This window comes from Hemitrygon akajei, chromosome 4, assembly GCF_048418815.1.
Source record: "Hemitrygon akajei chromosome 4, sHemAka1.3, whole genome shotgun sequence".
In the NCBI taxonomy this organism is placed as follows: domain Eukaryota; kingdom Metazoa; phylum Chordata; class Chondrichthyes; order Myliobatiformes; family Dasyatidae; genus Hemitrygon; species Hemitrygon akajei.
In genome coordinates this window covers 194,268,569-194,289,299 of record NC_133127.1, presented here as the reverse complement: position 1 = coordinate 194,289,299, position 20,731 = coordinate 194,268,569, and the positions used below count along the sequence as shown (strand labels likewise).

At 42.5% G+C, this 20,731-nt stretch overlaps 1 protein-coding gene across 3 annotated transcripts in view; it reads right to left on the bottom strand.

Annotated features, from left to right (window-relative positions):
- Positions 1 to 8,327: 8,327 nt before the first annotated feature.
- Positions 8,328 to 20,731, bottom strand: part of aamdc (adipogenesis associated, Mth938 domain containing) — a 31,416-nt gene continuing 19,012 nt past the window's right edge. For all 3 annotated transcript variants that reach the window (XM_073044312.1, XM_073044310.1, XM_073044311.1), the window contains one exon: positions 8,328 to 10,635. In XM_073044312.1, coding sequence (XP_072900413.1) covers positions 10,495 to 10,635 — 141 coding nt within the window. In that variant the 3' untranslated portion in view covers positions 8,328 to 10,494. The remainder of the gene's footprint in view (positions 10,636 to 20,731) is intronic.

The window sequence follows — 20,731 nt, the reverse complement described above, 5'->3', positions numbered from 1 at the left end:
TCAGGTAAAGCTCCTGGACTTGATGGTTATTTGGTGGGATTTTTCAAAAAAATTGAATGATTACTTTCTCCGTATCTTTTGGAAATGTTTCATGAATCCTTTGAGAAGGGTAATTTACCTTCTTCTCTTAATGAAGCATCTATTTCCTTAATTCTTAAAAAAGATAAAGACACTGTTGAATGTTCATCATATAGACCTATTTCGCTATTAAATGTGGATGCAAAAATTCTTTCGAAAATAATGGCTAATCGTTTGGAAATTTTTTAAATTAAAATTATCTCTATGGACCAGACGGACTTTATTAAAGGCCGTTACTCTTTCTCTAATGTTTGGAGATTGATGAACATTATTTATTCACCATTATCTAAGCAACCTCAATGTGTTATCTCTCGATGCAGAAAAGGCATTCGATAGAGTTGAGTGGCCATACTTGTTCAAAGTATTAGAAAAATTTGGTTTTGGTAATAATTTTAATAGATGGATTCAAATGATCTATAAGAACCTTATTGCCACGGTCATTACTAACAATTATAGGTTTTCTTTCTTTTCACTTTCTCGTGGTACTAGATAGGGATGTCCATTAAGCCCTTTATTATTTAATCTTGTATTGGAGCCTTTAGCTATAACATTACGGGAGGCCAAAAACATTCATGGTATTTCTATAAATGGAACCATACATAAGATTACTCTTTATGCAGATGATCTTTTGATTTTTATTTCGAATCTTGAGGAATCAATTCCTAATCTTTTGGAAACACTTAAAGATTTTAGAAAATTTTCAGGACATAAACTTAATTTGAATAAAAGTGAATTGTTTCCATTAAATGCTCCTGTTAGTACATATAATGATATTCCTTTTAGAATTGTTAATACATTTAGATATTTAGGTATTATAATTACTAAAAAATATAAAGATCTTTATAAAGCCAATATAGTTCCTCTAGTAGACTCCATGAAATTACTATTTTCTAGATGGAATCCACTTACTCTTTCTTTAATAGGTCGCATCCATGCTGTGAAAATGATGATTTTATCTAGCAACAGGAGATAACAAAAAAGGCAATACACCAAGAAAAAATGAGGTACGAAGGTAAACTAGCCAAGAATATAAAGGAGGATAGTAAAAGCTTCTTTAGGTATGTGAATAGCAAAAAAATAGTTAAGACCAAAATTGGGCCATTGAAGACAGAAATGGGTGAATTTATTATGGGGAACAAGGAAATGGCAGACGAGTTGAACAGGTACTTTGGAACTGTCTTCACTAGGGAAGACACAAACAATCTCCCAGATGTAATAGTGGCCAAAGGAACTAGGATAAAGGATGAACTGAAGGAAATTTATATCAGGCAAGAAACGGTGTTGGATAGACTGTTGAGTCTGAAGGCTGATAAGTCCCTGGGACCTGATGGTCTGCATCCCAGGGTACTTAAAGAGGTGGCTCTAGAAATCGTGGGCGCATTGGTAATCATTTTCCAATGTTCTATAGATTCAGGAACAGTTCCTGCTGATTGGAGGGTGGCTAATGTTGTCCCACTTTTCAAGAAAGGAGGGAGAGAGAAAACATGGAATTATAGACCGGTTAGCCTGACGTCAGTGGTGGGAAAGATGCTGGAGTCAATTATAAAAGAGGGAATTACGACACATTTGGATAGCAGTAGAAGAATCAGTCTGAGTCAGCATGGATTTATGAAGGGAAAATCATGCTTGACTAATCTTCTGGAGTTTTTTGAGGATGTAACTATGAAAATGGACAAGGGAGAGCCAGTGGATGTAGTGTACCTGGACTTCCAGAAAGCTTTTGATAAAGTCCCACATAGGAGATTAGTGGGCAAAATTAGGACACATGGTATTGAGGGCAGAGTACTGACATGGATTGAAAATTGGCTGGCTGACAGGAAACAAAGAGTAGCAATTAACGGGTCCCTTTCGGAATGGCAGGCTGTGACCAGTGGGGTACCGCAAGGTTCGGTGCTGGGACCGCAGCTGTTTACAATATACATTCATGATTTAGATGAAGGGATTAAAAGTAACATTAGCAAATTTGCTGATGACACAAAGCTGGGTGGCAGTGTGAAATGTCAGGAGGATGTTATGAGAATGCAGGGTGACTTGGACAGGTTGGGTGAGTGGGCAAATGTATGGCAGATGCAGTTTAATGTGGATAAATGTGAGGTTATCCACTTTGGTGGCAAGAACAGGAAGGCAGATTACTATCTAAATGGAGTCAAGTTAGGAAAAGGGGAAGTACAACAAGATCTAGGTGTTCTTGTACATCAGTCAATGAAAGCAAGCATGCAGGTACAGCAGGCAGTGAAGAAAGCTAATGGCATGCTGGCCTTTATACCAAGAGGAATTGAGTATAGGAGTAAAGAGGTCCTTCTGCAGCTGTACAGGGCCCTGGTGAGACCCCACCTGGAGTATTGTGTGCAGTTTTGGTCTCCAAATTTGAGGAAGGACATTCTTGCTATTGAGGGAGTGCAGCGTAGGTTCACAAGGTTAATTCCCGGAATGGCAGGACTGTCATATGTTGAAAGATTGGAGCGACTGGGCTTGTATACACTGGAATTTAGAAGGATGAGAGGGGATCTGATTGAAACATATAAGATTATTAAGGGATTGGACACACTGGAGGCAGGAAGCATGTTCCCACTGATGGGTAAGTCCAGAACTAGAGGCCACAGTTTAAGAATAAGGGGTAGGCCATTTAGAACAGAGATGCGGAAAAACATTTTCACCCAGAGAGTGGTGGATATGTGGAATGCTCTACCCCAGAAGGCAGTGGAGGCCAAGTCTCTGGATGCATTCAAGAGAGAGTTAGATACTCTTATAGATAGCGGGGTCAAGGGATATGGGGAGAGGGCAGGAACGGGGTACTGATTGTGTATGATCAGCCATGATCACAGTGAATGGCGGTGCTGGCTAGAAGGGCCGAATGGCCTACTCCTGCACCTACTGTCTATTGTCTATTGACTATTTTTATATATTTTCCAAAATATACCTATCTTTTTAACTAAAAAATTTGTGATCAAATTGACTCTCTTATTTCTTCCTTTATTTGGAACAATGAGAGACCAAGAATTAACAAATACCATTTACAAAAACCCAAAAAAGATGGTGGACTTACACTTCCTAATTTAAGACTCTATTATTGGGCTGTAAATATTAGACAATTACGTTTTTGGTTATACTGGCTCGATAAGAGCCAAAAACCAATTTGGGTTGATTTGGAATTAAAAGCTGGTAAACAATTTCATTTAACTTCAATATTAGGAGCTCCATTACCTTTACAGCTCTCTAAAATTCCAAATTTAAAATTTTACCCGGTTATTAAACAAACTTTAAGGATTTGGATTCAGTTTCATAGTTTTTAAAATTTTAAACAATTTAAGTTGTCTAATTTTTTATATCAAAACTTTTCATTTAAACCTTCAATAACTGACCCCATTTTTCTCCCATGGAAAAATAAAGGGATCCATTTTTTTACAGATTTATTTTATAATGGTCGACTGATGACTTTTGAAGAGTTAATTAATAAATACTTTCTTGCTCATACACATTTTTTGCAATATTTTCAGGTTAGACATTTTTTACAACAATATTTACCTAAGTTTCCATACTTACAAGAATCTGATTTGTTGGTTACCATTTTGAAATTGAATCCCTTAGTGAAAGGTTCCATTAGCAGAATTTATAATTTACTCTTGTTACAAAAAGAGAACCTATCACTAAAGATTAAACAAGATTGGGAGAGAGAACTTAATATGACCTTTGTGAATGAAGATTGGGTTTGAATTTTGAAAATTGTAAATTCTTCTTCTATATGTGCCAATCACTGTCTAATTCAATTTAAAATTGTCCTTCATTATTATTTAACAAAGGAGAGACAATCTAAAATATTTCCTCGTGTAGATAATTATTGTGATAGATGTAAAACTGAAGTAGCTACTTTGTCACATACGTTCTGGTCATGTTCTTCATTAAAACTGTTTTGGAAATCTTTATTTTCTACAATCTCTAAAGCTTTGAAAATTAATTTACAACCTAATAGATTAACTGTTCTATTTGGAATAGTTCCGCATCATATTCAGGGTATTTCATCTTCAGATCAACATGTAATTGCATTTGTTACATTGTTAGCAAGAAAGGCTAGTTTATTAAAATGGAAAGATATTTCTTCCCCTACATTAATTGAATGGTTTTCTCAAGTAATGTTATGTCTTAGCTTGGAAAAAATTAGAAGTAGAACTTTTGAACCTCGATTTGATTTTGAGAGAAGATGGGGTTCTTTTGCCAAATATTACCATTTAATTTGAACTATTCTATATGGTTTCCTTCCAATTTTATTATCTTTTTAAAAAAAATGTGAACTGGTGGTTGATGAATTTTTTTCTCTATATATCTAGATGACGGTTAAACGTATTGCTTCCGGGGGTTGATTCCTAATGTTTTTTTTTGTAGTTAATGGGGTTTTTTTCTCAGTTAGATGGGGTTCTTTTTTTTCCCTTCTTTTTTCTATATAAATTTTTGTTTTCATTTTTATTTATTATGATTAGTTTTTTTTCTTCCGCTCTATTAATTGTATACATATTAATTTGTTGAAATTTTGTATCATTCTATAGTTGTAGAAGATTATGTATTAATAAAAAGATTTTAAAAATGAAAAGAACTGTTCGAGTTGCCATATAGCAGTTAACTTCCAGTTAAGTTAGTCGTTTGTTTACTTTTGATTTTTATTGAGCAGTGTTTAATAAATGGTTACTTGTTTATAAAACTGGACTCAATTCTATATTCAGTGTTACCATATCATAACAGCTTAAAAGCCCCCTATAAATTTGATACAATTATTGCGGGCAGAATTTCAGATGGCGACGAGGAGGCATACAGGAGCAACAAAGATCAACTGGTTGAGTGGTGTTACAACCTTGCACTCAACACAATAAGACCAAGGAATTGATTGTGGACTTCAGGAAGGGGAAGTCAAGGGAACAGAAATGAAAAGGGTGAGGTTTCAAGTGCCTGAATATCAGCATCTCTGAGGGTCTATCCTAGGCCCAACATATTGCTGTAATTACAAATAAGTCAAAGTGGCTATATTTCATTAGGAGTTTGAGGAGAATTGGTTGGTCACTGAAGACGTTTGTAAATTTCTACAGATATATTGTGGAGAGTGATCTAACTGGTAGCATCACTTTTTGACAGACAGACAGACAGAGATACTTTATTGATCCCGAGGGAAATTGGGTATGCGACCATGCTGCTGCTCTGCTAATGAGACCTGTCTGAATTTTTGATATGGAGGGGCCACTGCTCAGGATTGGAAATAGCTGCGGAAAGTTGTGAACACTGCCAGCCCCATCTTGGGCACTAGCCTCCCCAGCATCCAGGACAACTTGAAAAGGTGATGCCTGAAAAATGTAGCACTTGTCATTAAGGAACTCCATCACACAGGACATGTCCTCTTCTCATTGCTACCATAATAAACCTGTTTCTGAAATCCAGAGCAACACACACAAAATGCTGGAGGAACTCATCAGAAATAAATAGGCTGTCGATATTTTGGGCCGAGAGCCTTCATCAGAACTGGAAAGGAAGGAGGAAGAAGACAGAATAAGAAGCTGGGGGAAGTCTTGCATGGAATTATCTGTCTAAATCGAACTCGAACAAAATCTTTCCACTGTACCTTGTTACAATAATAAACCATTTCCACGTGTAGACAAAAGCCCTATTGGTTTAGGAACAGTTGGGGAGAAAGCATAGGAAGAGACAGAGGCCCTTCCGGTAAGCATGGTCCTGATGAGACATGGCAATGCTCTACAGGCAGCAAACAAGACTACTAACTATTCTACTACAACCTGTCGTAAATTGGGGGACCGCTTTGTCAAGCACCTCCACTCCATCCGGCAAAAGTGGAACTTCTCTGTGGCCAAGCATCTTAATTCCCATCTTCATTCCTGTTCTGACATGTCGGTCCACGGTCTCCTCTTGTGCTATGATGAAGCCACCCTCAGGGTGGAGGAACACCACTTTATATTCCGTCTGGGTAGCCTCCAACCTGATGGCATGAATGTCAATTCCTCCTTCCAGTGAAAAAAATTTCCCTCCCCTCCCCATCCTTCTATTCCCCACTCTGGCCTCTTACCTCTTCTTACCTGTCTATCACTTCTGCCCCTTCTTCCCTTTCTCCTATAGTTTACTCTCCTCTCCTGTCTGATTCCTTCCTCTCCAGCCCTTTATCTTTCTTACCCACCTGGCTTCACTAATCACCTTCAGCCTGTCCTCCTTCACCTCCCCCACCTTTTTATTCTGGCATCTTCTCCCTTCCTTTCCAGTCCTGATGAAGGGTCTCAGCATAAAATGGTGACTGTTTAGTCATTTCCATAGATGCTGCCTGACTTGCTGAGTTCTTTCAGCATTTTGTGTTTGTTGTTAACTACTCTATAATTACACTCACTTCAATCCACAGCCTGTACTTTCCCTTTGGGAGGAGTGCTTTTGAAATCTCTGTATGGGCTTGCATTTTTTGCAGTATCTTGAAAGGTTCAACAAAGTTTCAAGAATCATTTCCTGCTGTGGTGGCCATTTCTGGAGTGGACTTGGGGGTGCAATGAAGCAGCAGGGCCTGGGCCCAAGAGTGAAAAATGAACTGTTTGGCCAATGCTGGAGCAGACTTGTGAGCAATTCAAACTGGTGGGGTCTGAGTCCAAGAACAAAAAACGAACCACTGATCAGCCAATTTCAGCACCAAGCTCGATTAAAAAGATTAAGACATCCAGACCGAGAGTGAAGGATGACCCAGTGTTCAGCTCTGTATTCCACTAGATTACTCGTCTGAGCTGAACTGACTCTGCAGCTGTGGCCTGCAACCATCGGGCTCCTGGGCTGACTTCCCTCACCTCAGCACTGAACTGACTCTGGCCGTGGCCAACAGCCACCCGGCTCCTGGGCTGACTTCCCTCACCTCAGCACCGAACTGACTCTGGCCGTGGCCAATAGCCACCCGGCTCCTGGGCTGACTTCCCTCACCTCAGCACCTAACTGACTCTGGCCGTGGCCAACAGCCACCCGGCTCCTGGGCTGACTTCCCTCACCTCAGCACCGAACTGACTCTGGCCGTGGCCAATAGCCACCCGGCTCCTGGGCTGACTTCCCTCACCTCAGCACCGAACTGACTCTGGCCGTGGCCAACAGCCACCCGGCTCCTGGGCTGACTTCCCTCACCTCAGCACCGAACTGACTCTGGCTGTGGCCAACAGCCACCCGGCTCCTGGGCTGACTTCCCTCACCTCAGCACCGAACTGCCTCTGGCCGTGGCCAATAGCCACCCGGCTCCTGGGCTGACTTCCCTCACCCCAGCACTGAACTGACTCTGGCCGTGGCCAATAGCCACCCGGCTCCTGGGCTGACTTCCCTCACCTCAGCACCGAACTGACTCTGGCCGTGGCCAACAGCCACCCGGCTCCTGGGCTGACTTCCCTCACCTCAGCACTGAACTGACTCTGGCCGTGGCCAACAGCCACCCGGCTCCTGGGCTGACTTCCCTCACCTCAGCACCGAACTGCCTCTGGCCATGGCCAATAGCCACCCGGCTCCTGGGCTGACTTCCCTCACCCCAGCACTGATCTGGCTTCATGGCTGTGGCCTGCAGCCATTGGGCTCCCAGATCGGCTTCACTCATCTCTGAACTGGCTCCATGGCTGTGGACTTACTTTCGGGGATTCTGTGGTTCATGTTCTGTGTATTACTTGTTTACTTTTTTATTGTTTGTATGATTTATCCTTTTTTTGCATATTGGGTGTTAGGTAATTTTTGTGGGTTTTTTAATGGGTTTTATTATGTTTCTTTGTCTTATGGCTGCCTGCAAGAAGACAAATCTTGGGTTTGTATACATTACACATATCTGGGTGGCAGGGTGGAGATACGTCACTACCAAAGGAGGTGTAAGGTGCTCCTTCCCTCCACAAGCCTGCAGGTCACCCTTGGGAAAGGTGTAGCACCTGCTTAGCTTCCCTCCCAGCACCTCCCTCCAATCAGGGTCACAAGAAGCCATGGGAGGTGGTGGATGGTCGTACGAGCAGCTGGTGTATATCACGAGTCCTGGTTATGTGACCACTGATGCCAGGTAGAAAATCCCTGAAGAGTGTTGATAATGACTGGGGTGACCCATCATGTGAAGACACTGCCCAGAAGAAGGCAATGACAAATTACTTCTGTAGAAAAATTTGCCAAGAACAATCATGGTCCTGGAAAGACCATGATCGTCTAAGTCATATGACCCAGCACATAATGATGACGATGATACGTACTTTGATAAATAATTTACTTTGAACTTTGTGGATTTAAAGGCAGTCTGCATTTTTATTTTCTTTTATTTAGAGATACAGCACAGTAACAGACCCAAAGAGTCCCATGCCACCCAATTACATCCCACGTGACAGACGCCTAAAGCATATAGTCACTATAAATGCTGAGTAATAATAAATGGTAAGTGAGATGATCCTGAGTCAGAATAAGATTTATTACCACTAACTTTTAAGATATGAAATTTAAGAAAGCAAATCCAATGTTAGCATTCATTTCGAGAGGACTAGAAGATAAAAGGATGGAAAGCTGAAGCTTTATAAGGCATTAATCAGAATGCATTTAGAGTATTGTGAGCAGTTTTGGGCCCCTTTCTAAGGGTGTGTTGGCATTGGAGAGGGTCAAGATCACAAGAATAAAAGGGCTAATGTAAGAGGAAAGTTTGACGGCTCATGATCTGTACTTGCTGGAGTTTAGAAGAATGAGTGGGGATCTCTTTGACACCTATCGAATGTTGAAAGGGCTAATATGAGGGAACATGCAGAGGACGTTTTCAATACTGCGAGTGTGTAGAACCAAAGGGGATAGCCTGAGACTGCAAGGATGTTCCTTTAGAACAGAGATGAGAAGGGTCGTGAATCTATAGAATTCATTGCCACTGATGGCTGTGGAGACCAAGGCACTGAGTATATTTAAAGTGGAAGTTGATGGGTTCTTGATCAAAGATTATGGGCAGGAGAACAGAGTGAGAGGGATAATAAATCAGTTATGATGGAATGGGCCAAATGGCCTAGGTCTTACCGTTTAAATGGATTGTTTTGCAGCAGTACAGTGAAAAGCAAAAAATAATTGTATGTTACAAAAAATAGTTCCAAAGAGGAATAACAAGGTAATGTTCATGGGTTCATGAACTGCTCAGAAATCTGATGGTGGAGGAGAAGAAGTTGTACTTAAGTGTGAAGTGATTTACTTTGGAGCTTGAAGACAGAATACAGGGTTAATTGCAGGATTCTTAACAGAGTGATCATGGGATTCACATCAAAGTTGCTGTGCAAGTTGATAAGGTGTCTGGGCTGCTGGCCTTCAAGAGCCACAAGGTAATACTGCATCTCTATAAAACCCTGATAGATCACACCTGGAGTATTGTGTTCAGTTCTGGCTGCCCTCTTATAGGAAGGTTGTGGAAGCTTTAGAGGGTGTAGATGGTCTTTACCAGCATACTACCTGAATTAGAGAGCATGTTTTTTGAGGATATGTAAGTGAGCTAGGGCTTTTCTTTTTGCTGAGAAAGAGGAAGAGGAGTGATTTGATAGAGGTATACAAGATGATAAGAGGTATTGACAGAATGGACAGCAGGGACATTTTCCCAGGATGGAAATGGAAACTTGAGCAAGATTCACTTTAAACATCAGCAACTGAAAACAGAATGAACAGAAGTATCAGTGACAACAGTAAAAGCAGACAATCTGGTTTGAAACGATCGTCACAATTGTCTGCTTGTAATGTAATACGCCAGTAACTCAAACGGCACACAATACCAATGGCATAACAGAAGCAAGGCTTTTGAAGCCAATTTATTCCGATTTCACTTAATGAGGATTAGAGTAAGACTTGTTCAAGCTTATATGTTAGCAGCATTTAAGAAATTTTTAGATAGAGTCATGGATTCATACTGTAGAAAACTACAGCATAGAAACAGGCCTTTCAGCCCATCTAGTCCATGCCAAACCATTTAAACTGCCCTCTCCCATCGACCTGCACCTGGACCACAGTCCTTCAGACTCCTCCCATCCATGTACCTATTTAAACTTCTCTTAAATGTTGAAATTGAGCCTGCATGCACAACTTGAAAGCTCGTTCTACACTCTCACAACCCTCTGAGTGAAGAGGTTTCTCCTCATGTGCCCCTGACTTTTCACCTTTTATCCTTAACCTATAACCTCTCGTTATTGTCTCACTCAATCTCAGTGGAAAATGCCTGCTTGCATTTACCCTATCTATATTCCTCATAATTTTGTATAGGCACATGGATGATAGAAAAATTGAGGGCTGTGTAGGAGGGAAGGGTTTGATTGATCTGAGAGTAGGTTAAAAGGTCAGCACAATATCATGGGCTGAAGGGCCTGTACTGTGCCTTAATGTTGTATGTTTATGTCTCCAACTGATTTTAAAGTTGCCGCCATACATGTGGCTGCCTTAGCAAGTGGAATGGAAGACCCCTCCTACTCGTGCACCACTGCTGGCCAATGAGTTGTATTCTCGCACGGCCGCCTCTGTTTGAAGGACCTTCACATCGATGCCTTTGTTCTTAATGTAATCTAGAGTTCTGGAGGGAACCTGTGAAAGAAACGATAGAGAGAATGTCAAGAACTGCTCGTACCTTTGTGCAATTGATATTGTTCAGCTTCTTATTTTACAAGAAGGCGTAAGATGCCAGAATAAAAAGGTGGGGGGAGGGGAAGGAGAACCCGTCCTAGGCCCAGCATGCAAGTGCAATTATGAAGAAAGCATGGCAGTGCCTCAACTTCCTTAGGAGTTTGCAAATATTAGGCATTATATCTAAAATTTTGACAAATGTCTGTGTATAGTGGAGAGCATATTAACTGGCTACATCACAGCCTGGTGTGGAAACACCAATGCCCTTGAACAGAAAATTCTACAAAAAGCAGTGGATACAGCCCAGTCCATCACAGGTAAAGCTCTCTCCACCATCGAGCACATCTACATAAAACACTGTTGCAGGAAAGCAGCATGCATCATCAGGGACCCCCACCACCCAAGACATGCTCTCTTCTTGCTGCTGCCATCAGGAAGGTGGTACAGGAGCTTCAGGACTCACACCACCAGATTCAGGAACAGTTATTAGCCTCAACCATCAGGCTCTTGAACCAAAGGAGTTAGCTTCACTCAACTTCACTTGCCTCATCATTGAAAGGTCCCCACAACCTATGGACTCACTTTCAAGGACTCTTCATCTCATTTGATTATTTATTTATTATTATTACTTCTTGCATGTTGTATTTGCACGATTTGTTGTCTTTTGAACACTGGTGTGATCTTTCATTGATTCTATTGTTGTTATTATTGTTATGGATTTATTGAGCATGCCTTCTGCACACAAGAAAATAAATCTCAAGTGTTGTATACAGTGACATATATGTACTTTGATAATACGTTTACTTTAAACTGTTCAACCTAGAAGGTGATAGATGAACCCAAGGGAGTGGGAAAGGTAGTGGGCTGGAGAAGAAGGAATCTGATAAGGAGGGTGGACCATGGGAAAAATGCAAGAAGGAGGGGCCTTTGAGTAGAATCCCAGAGATATCAAACGCTAATCATGTTAGCACAACAAAATGCTGGAGGAACTAAGCAAGGCAAGCAGGATCTATTAGTTAGTTAAAAGTCTGTCCCAAGCCTTATTGGCTCATCAGGCTGGTGCTTATGCCGGTTTCCGTGGCGTGAAGCAACTGAGAGTACGAGACTCCCCCTGGATAGGACACCAGTCTATCGCGAGGTTAACCCCCAGCATTTTGCCGGTACCCATTTTCAGCTGGATGGACTGGAGCGATGTGTGGTTAAGCACCTTGCTCGAGGACACAATACGCTGCCTCAGCTGGGGTTCAAACACATGACCTTCAGATCACTAGTCCAACGCCTTAACCATTGGCCACACGTTACAAGAACGACGAGTCAGCTTATAGAGAGGAGGTGCAGTGGCTAATGGACTGGTGCAGAGCCAACAACCTGTCTCTGAATGTGAATAAAACAAAAGAGATGGTTGTTGACTTCAGGAGGGCACGGAGTGACCACTCCCCACTGAACATCGACAGCTTCTCGGTAGAGATCGTTAAGAGCACCAAATTTCTTGGTGTTCACCTGGCGGAGAATCTCACCTGGTCCCTCAACACCAGCTCCATAGCAAAGAAAGCCCAGCAGCATCTCTACTTTTTGTGAAGGCTGAGTAAAGTCCACAGGGGTTGTATTGAGAGCATCCTGAGCAGCTGCATCACTGCCTGGTTTGGAAATTGCACCATCTCGGATCTCAAGACCCTGCAGCGGATAGTGAGGTCAGCTGAGAAGATCATCAGGGTCTCTCTTTCCGCCATCACGGACATTTACACTACACGCTGCATCCGCAAAGCAAACAGCATTATGAAGGACCCCACACACCCCTCATACAAACTCTTCTCCCTCCTGCCATCTGGGAAAAGGCACCGAAGCATTCGGGCTCTCACGACCAGACCATGTATCAGTTTCTTCCCCCAAGCTATCAGACTCGTCAATACCCAGAGCCTGGACTGACACCTTACTGCCCTATTGTCCTGTTTATTATTTATTGTAATGCCTGTACTGTTTTGTGCACTTTATGCAGTCCTGGGTAGGTCTGTAGTCTAGTGTAGTTTTTTTCTCTCTCTGTGTTGTTTTTTTTACGTAGTTCAGACTAGTTTTTGTACTGTGTCATGTAACACCATGGTCCTGAAAAACGTTGTCTCATTTTTACTGTGTACTGTACATAGCAGTTATGGTCGAAATGACAATAAAAGTGACCTGACTTGACTTGACACTAAGCAGGATCTATGGAGGGGAATAAATAGTTGACACTTAGAGCAAGACCCTTCATCAGGACTGGAAAGGAAGGGGACTTGTTCAATAACTGCAGCATGTTGTGTGTGGTAACACGATGAGCGGTTAAACACAAGAGATTCTACAGATGCTGAAAATTCAGAGCAAAACAGTTGACATTTTAAGCTGAAACCATTCATCAGGATATTGCTGGGCCTGACCTCTGCCCACTTTTTTTTTGCCCCCTTCCATTTCAGTACTAATGAAGGATCTTGGTCAGAAACATCAACTTTTTTTTCCCCTCCAGACAATGCCTGACCTGCTGAATCCTCCAGCATTTTGTATATGTTGCTCTGAATTTCCAATACCTGCACAATCTTGTGTTTATGATGTGCTCCAGTGTTATGCCTTTCATTCCTGGGATCATTCTTTTCAGGCAGTATCTGTGGAACAAAATGAACGGGCAACATTTTGGGTTGAGACCCTTCATCTGGGCATTTGAGTTCAGGTGAAAGGTTTCAATTCAAAACATTGAAGAAATCCAGAGTAACAGATTTTTTGCTCTGAACTTATAGCAACTGCAGAATTGTACAGACAGACAGTAACCCTGTGGGTTTCCTCCCACATTCCAAAGACATTCAGATTAAGGTTCGTGAGTTGTGGGAATGCTGGCATAGGAAGCATGGTGGTACTCGTGGTCTGCACCTCTGCACCCCCAGCACAAACTTAGACTGTGTTGGTCATTGACACATCAGAATCAGGTTTAACATCACCAGCATAGGTTGTGACATTTGTTAACTTTATGGCAACAGTACAAGGAAATACATGATAAATAAATAGAGAAAAAAATGGAGTTACATTAAATATATATACGTCTATTAAATAGTTAAGTTAAAACAAGTCTTGCAAAGAAAAGGAAACCTGGTACCTGAATAAACTCAGCATTAGCCATATCATACGCCATAGGCGCTTCGATTACTGGGGCCAGCTTTAATAGTAATTAGATATTATCTCGCGGGTCAAAGATAATTCCACCGCGGGCCGGATTTGGCCCGCGGGCCTTGAGTTTGACATATATGGTGTAGAGTATCGTTACAGATTGCATCACGGCTTGGTATGGAAACACCAATGTTCAAGAATAGAAAAGGCTACAGAAAGTGGTGGAGACAGCCCAGTCCATCACTGAGCACATTTACATTGAGCGCTGCCACAAGAAAGCAGCATCCATCATCATGAACCCTGCCATCCAGGCCATGTTCTCTAGTCGCCGCTACCATTGGGCAAGAGGTACAGGAGCTGTAGGTCCCACACCACCAGGTCAAGAACAGTTATTACCTTACAACCATCAGGCCCCTGAATCAGTGTGGATAACTGCACTTACCTCAACTCTGAACTGATTCCACAACCTCAGGACCCATTTTCAAGGACTGCACAACTCATATTCTCAGTATTATTTATTTATTTTGTTTTATTTGCACAATTTGGTTTTTTTTTAGAACATAGAACAGTACAGCACAAGAACAGGCCATTCGGCCCACAATGTTGTGCAGAAACAGCTAAAAAGCAAATCAAAAACACCCAAACCCTAATCCCTCCTACCTACACCATGTCAATATCTGTCCATCTTCCTTACATCCATTTGCCTATCCAAACGTCTCTTAAAAGCCTCTAATGTATTTGCCTCTCCCACCATAACAGGCAGCACATTCCAGGCATCCACGATGCTCTGAGTAAAAAATTTACCCCTCACATCCCCTTTGAACCTACCCCCTCTCACCGTCAATGCATGTCCTCTGATATTAGACACTTCACATTTGCACATTGGCTGTTTGTCAGTATTTATGTACAATTTTTCATAAATTCTACTGTATTTATTTATTTTCCTGTAAAGTCCTGCAAGAAAATGAACCTCAGGGTAAAATATGATGACATAGCTATATTTTGATAATACATTTATGTTGACTTGACTGACTACAAAATACTTTGGAATATCCTGAATGATATTGTAAAATATTAAAATCCTTTTGTAGGGAGATGATCTTCCTTTGCAGGTTACCAACTGGACCTGCTTTCCATTAACAGAAGATAAAAAAAAAGACAGATGACTTTCCAATAAGATCTAATTATGAAAGATGCTTTCCAGTCATCTGATTAAATGCCAGTTAACCACTGCTTCAGTTTCCAGACTGTCTGGAAAGATTGAGTCTCGCAGTAAGAGGGAGTTGGCATGAATGATGGCACTACATCATATAAAGCAATCATCATCTGTCTGTTTAATTTATAGCTTTATGTGTTAAAGCCAAGCTCAGAATGGGCCTCCAGATCACAAGTACGAATACTTGGGCCATCAACAGTTAAGAGACTAAGATTAGATTAGCTTTATTTGTCACATGTATGTTGAAACATTGAAACAAACATTTCTGAGTATTGCTCCTCTCACATTGTGATACTCCCTCAGTACCACCCCTCCCACAATGACCTTCCCTCAGTACCATCCCTCCCAGAATCAGGTTTATTATCACCGGCACGTAGCGTGAAATTTATTAACTTAGCAACAGTAGTTCAACGCAATACATAATCCAGTAGAGAGAAAAAAAACCTAATAAATAAATAAGTAAATCAATTACATATATGGAATAGATTATTGAAAAATGTGCAAAAACAGGAATACTGTATATTAAAAAAAAAGTGAGGTAGTGTCCGAAGATTCAATGTCCATTTAGGAATTGGATGGCAGAGGGGAAGAAGCTGTTTCTAAATCGCTGAGTGTGTGCCTTCAGGCTTCTGTACCTCCTACCTGATGGTAACAGTGAGAAAAGGGCATGCCCCGGGTGCTGGAGGTACTTAATAATGGACGCTGCCTTTCTGAGACACCGCTTCCTAAAGATGTCCTGGGTACTTTGTAGGCTAGTACCCAAGATGGAGCTGACTAGATTTGCAACCTTCTGCAGCTTCTTTCAGTCCTGTGCAGTATCCCCTCCATACCAGTCAGTGATGCAGCCTGTCAGAATGCTCTCCACGGTACAACTATAGAAGTTTTTGAGTGTATTTGTTGACATGCCAAATCGCTTCAAACTCCTAATAAAGTATAGCGCTGTCTTGCCTTCTTTATGACTACATCAATATGTTGGGACCAGGTTAGATCTTCAGAGATCTTGACACCCAGGAACTTGAAGCTGCTCACTCTCCCCACTTCTGATCCCTCTATGAAGATTGGTAAGACTTCATCTTACCCTTCCTGAAGTCCACAACCAGCTCTTTCGTCTTACTGATGTTGAGTGCCAGGTTGTTGCTGCAGCACCATTCCACTAGATGGTATATCTCACTCCTGTCAGCCCTCTTGTCACCACCTGAGATTCTAAAAACAATGGTTGTATCATCAGCAAATTCATTGAAGATATTTGTGCTATGCCTAGCCACACAGTCACGTGTACACAGAGCATAGAACAGTGGGCTAAGCACACACCCCTGAGGTGCGCTAGTGTTGATCGTCAGTGAAGAGGTTATGTTATCACCAATCTGCACAGACTGTGGTCTTCCAGTTAGGAAGTCGAGGATCCAATTATAGAGGGTGGTACAGAGGCCCAGGTTCTGCAACTTCTCAATCAGGATTGTGGGAATGATGGTATTAAATGCTGAGCTATAGTCGATGAACAGTAGGTGCTTGTGTTGTCTAGGTGGTCTAAAGCCACGTGAAGAGCCATGGAAATTGTGTCTGCTGTTGACCTATTGTGACGATAGGCAAATTGCAATTGGTCCAGGTCCTTGCTGAGGCAGGAGTTCAGTCTCATCATAACCAACCTCTCAAAGCATTTCATCCCTGTCAATGTGAGTGCTACCAGGCAATAGTTGTTAAGGCAGCCCACATTATTCTTCTTTGGCACTGGTATAATTGTTGTCTTTTCGAAGCAAGTGGGAACTTCTGCCCGTATCAGTGAGAGGTTGAAAATGTCCTTGAATACTCCCGCTAGTGGTTGGTACAGGTTTTCAGAGTCTTACAAGGTGCTCCATCGGGACCTTCCACCTTGCGAGGGTTCACTCTCTTTAAGGCCAGCCTAACACTGGCCTCTGAGACAGAGATCACAGGGTCATCAGGTGCAGCAGGGATCTTCACAGCTGTAGTTGTGTTCTCCCTTTCAAAGAGTATATAGAAGGCGTTGAGTTCATCTGGTAGTGAAGCATCGCTGCCATTCATACTATTGGGTTCTGCTTTGTAGGAAGTAATGTCCTGCAGTCCCTGTCAGAGCTGCTGTGCATCTGATATCGCCTCCAACCTCATTTGAAATTGTCCCTTCACTCTTGAAATAGCCCTCTGAAAATCATACCTGGTGTGACCCTCCCTTGGTACCATTCCTCCTAGTGTGACACTCCCTCAGTACCACCCCTCCCTCAGTCACCCTCAATCAGTACCACCCCTCCCTCAGTCACCCTCAATCAGTACCACCTCTCCCACAGTGTGACCCTCTCTCAGTACCACCTGTTCCACAGTATGACCCTCTCAGTACCACCTGTTCCACAGTGTGACCCTCCCTCAGTACCACCTCTCCCACAGTGTGACCCTCCCTCAGTACCACCCATCCCACAGTGTGACCCTCCCTCAGTACCACCCCTCCCACAGTGTAGCAAGCCCATCAACTAGGAATGTTTGTCAATCTAATCATACATGCTTACAAAAAAACCCAGAGCTTTGGTTTCCTCCCACAGTCCAAAGACGTACCAGTTAGTAGGTTAATTGGTCGTTGTAAATTGTCCCTGATTAGGGACAATTAGGGTTCAATCTATGGGTTGCTTGGCAGTAGGGCTGGAAGAGCCTGTTCTGCTTTTGGGGGAGGATCATTTTAAGGTGGGAAGTATCAGGGAGATGTCAGAAGGAAGGAGAGTGGTGGTGAGTGACATGTGCTGCCAGGGGTGGTGGTAGAGGCAAATACATTAGGGACATTTGAGAAACTCTTAGACAGGCACATGGATGAAAGAAAAATGGAGGGCAATGTGGGAGAGAATGGTGAGATTGATCTTAGAGTAGGTTAACAGATTGGCACAGCATTGTAGTCCAAAGAGCCTCTTGTCTTCGTCTTCTTAAGCCCATCACCCCTACTGAGGCATTAGCTGCTAACAACAGTCCAGAGGCCTCTGTCCTGCGCCAGTCTTTCAAGTCGTCCCCAGGGTAGCCCATCTCATATCTTCCTTCTTTCCCAGGGATGAGGACTTTGGAGCTTCTCTTGGGATTTCTCTTGCACTGGGATGGGGTTGCTAGCCCTATGCCCAACCCTCCACCTTCTGCAGCCGAACTTGGGACTGTCCATGGTGGAATACCTGTCTAGTGTTGTAATGTTCTATAATCTACAGCATCTACACCCACCAGCACCTTTACTTCCTGAGAAAGCTGAAGAAATTTGGCCTGTTCCCTAAAACCCTCACTAATTTTTATAGGTGCACTGTAGAAAGCATTCTTCTAGGGTCATCACAACCTGGTATGGAAGTTGTCCTGTACAAGACCGGAAGAAGCTGCAGAAGATCGTGAACCTAGCCCAGCACATCACACAAACCAATCTTCCATCCTTGGACTCACTTTACACCACACGCTGTTGCAGCAGTGCTGCCAGGATAATCAAGGACGAGACCCACCTAGCCAACACACTTTTTGCCCCACTTCCCTCCGGGAGAAGGTTCAGAAGCATGAAGATACATATGGCCAGATTTGGGAACAGCTTCTTTCCAACTGTGATAAGACTGCTGAACAGATCCTGACCCGGATCTGGGCTGTACCTTCCAAATATCTGGACCTGACTTGCACTACCGTACTTTCCCTTTTCTATTTTCTAATTATGATTTATAATTTAAATTTTTATTATATTTGCTTCGATTTGTACTTCAGGGAGCGCAAAGCGCATAAACAAATATCACTGTGATGATTGTACGCTCTAGTATCAATTGTTTGGTGACAATAGAGTATTTGTATTTGGATTTGTATCCACAGCCAATAAAATGCTTCTGTAACACAATCATTGTTGTACTGAAACACAGTCCCTGTTGAAAGTGAATGCATAGGCTGTGAACTCAGTTCATTGTTGAGGTGAGTGAAGTTCTCCACTCTGGTTCAGGAACCTTGTGGTTGTAGGGTTATAACTATTCCTGAACCTAAGGCTCCTGTACCTCCTGACTTTTGTGTTATTTAAGGGATTTAACACAGGGTTGATTTCAGACCCATGCAAAGATATTTAATTTAAAATGTTATCAAACTAACCCAGGTACAACATTGGATTTCTCTAAGGGCTGAGCTGATATGGAGAGATCGAGAACGGTTTCGAGTTGGGTGCAGAGGTCTAGGCCAGAGTGTATCACTGTGACACGGCCCAGGTCCTAGTGCGAGGCACGATCTGCTGTTTGGACAATTTAAATGCCAGCCCAGATAGACTGGAAAGGCAGGGTGTTGGGATCGGAGGCAAGAGTCAGGCTGATTTTGCTCGCTCTCCTGCGTGCTAATTTCTCCCTTCACAGTGCTGAGACTATGAGACTGCCCCGGCTGCTGCGCTACATGTCTGTGAGCTTTGTGGCAATTTGCCCCACTAATATGAGACCTAGGCCTTGGGCCTACTCCAGGCTCCTCAGGGGATTTAGATCTAAGGACTCAATTTGGTTCGGAATGCTGTTGTTTGCTATTGTTTGCGTGATTTGTGTTTTTTTTCTCTTTCTACCTACATTGAGGGTTGGTCTTTTTTTAAATTGGGTTCTTTCAGGTTTCTTGCTTTGTGGCTGTTTGTAAGCAGACAAATCTCATGTTTGTATAATTTATACATACTTTGAGTACATATATATATATGTATATATATATACTTTGAACTGGTTCAACGAGAGGAAAGTTGGAACAGTTCAGCTCTGAAGCGGATTCCGGTCAAGCGTGGAACTATTGGGAGGGTGGGAAATGCTGCCACCTTGTGACGATGGTATGTACTTGCAATTCCCTTCTTTGATGAGATGTCGTATATTTCACTCTAACTTCACTCCCTGAGCTGGAGCTAATAACAGCTAAGGAGGTTCATTCCGACAGGTATTAAAAACTACTTTCCATTTATCATCCAAACTTCACTAAACAGTGCTGTGTCTGGGATAGCATTGTGGTTACCGTAACACGTTACAGCACCAGTGTTCAGGGTACAATTCTTGCCACTGTCCGTAAAGAGTTTGTATGCTCTCCCTGCAACCACATTGGTTTCCTCCAGGTGCTTTGCTTTCCTCCCACATCCAAAGACATACCGGTTAGGGTTTGTGAGTTGTGAGTACGTTATGATGGCACCACTAGTGGACTGCACCCCCGCCCCCACCCCCCCCGCACATCCTCAGACTGTGTTAGTTGTTGACACAAATACTGCATTTCACTGTATGTCTTGATGTTTCGATATACATGTGACAAGCTAATTTTATCTTTGAATATTGCTCTCAATTCTGGTTGCCCCATTATAGGAAAGATGTGGCAGCCTTGGAGAAGATACAAAAGAGGTTCACACTTGGGTGAGAGGTTGGACAAACCTGGGTTGCTTTCTCTGGAGCATCAGAGGCTGTGGGATGACTTGATAGAAGTATATAAAATTATGAGAGAAACAGACAGATAGCTGGTTCTTTTTCCCAGGGTCAAAATGCCTAATATACAAAGGCAAGGGTTACCAACCTGGGGTCCACAGACCCCTTGCTTAATGGTATTGATCCATGGTGTAAAAAAGGTTGGGAACCCCTGCACTAGGGTATGCATTTAAGGTAAAAGAGGGAAAGTTTAATGGAGATGTATAGGACAAGGTTTTTTTGTAGGAGGTGCAGGGTACCTTGGGAGGGGTAGGGTGGAGATACATCTCTACCAAAGGAGGTGTAAGGAGTT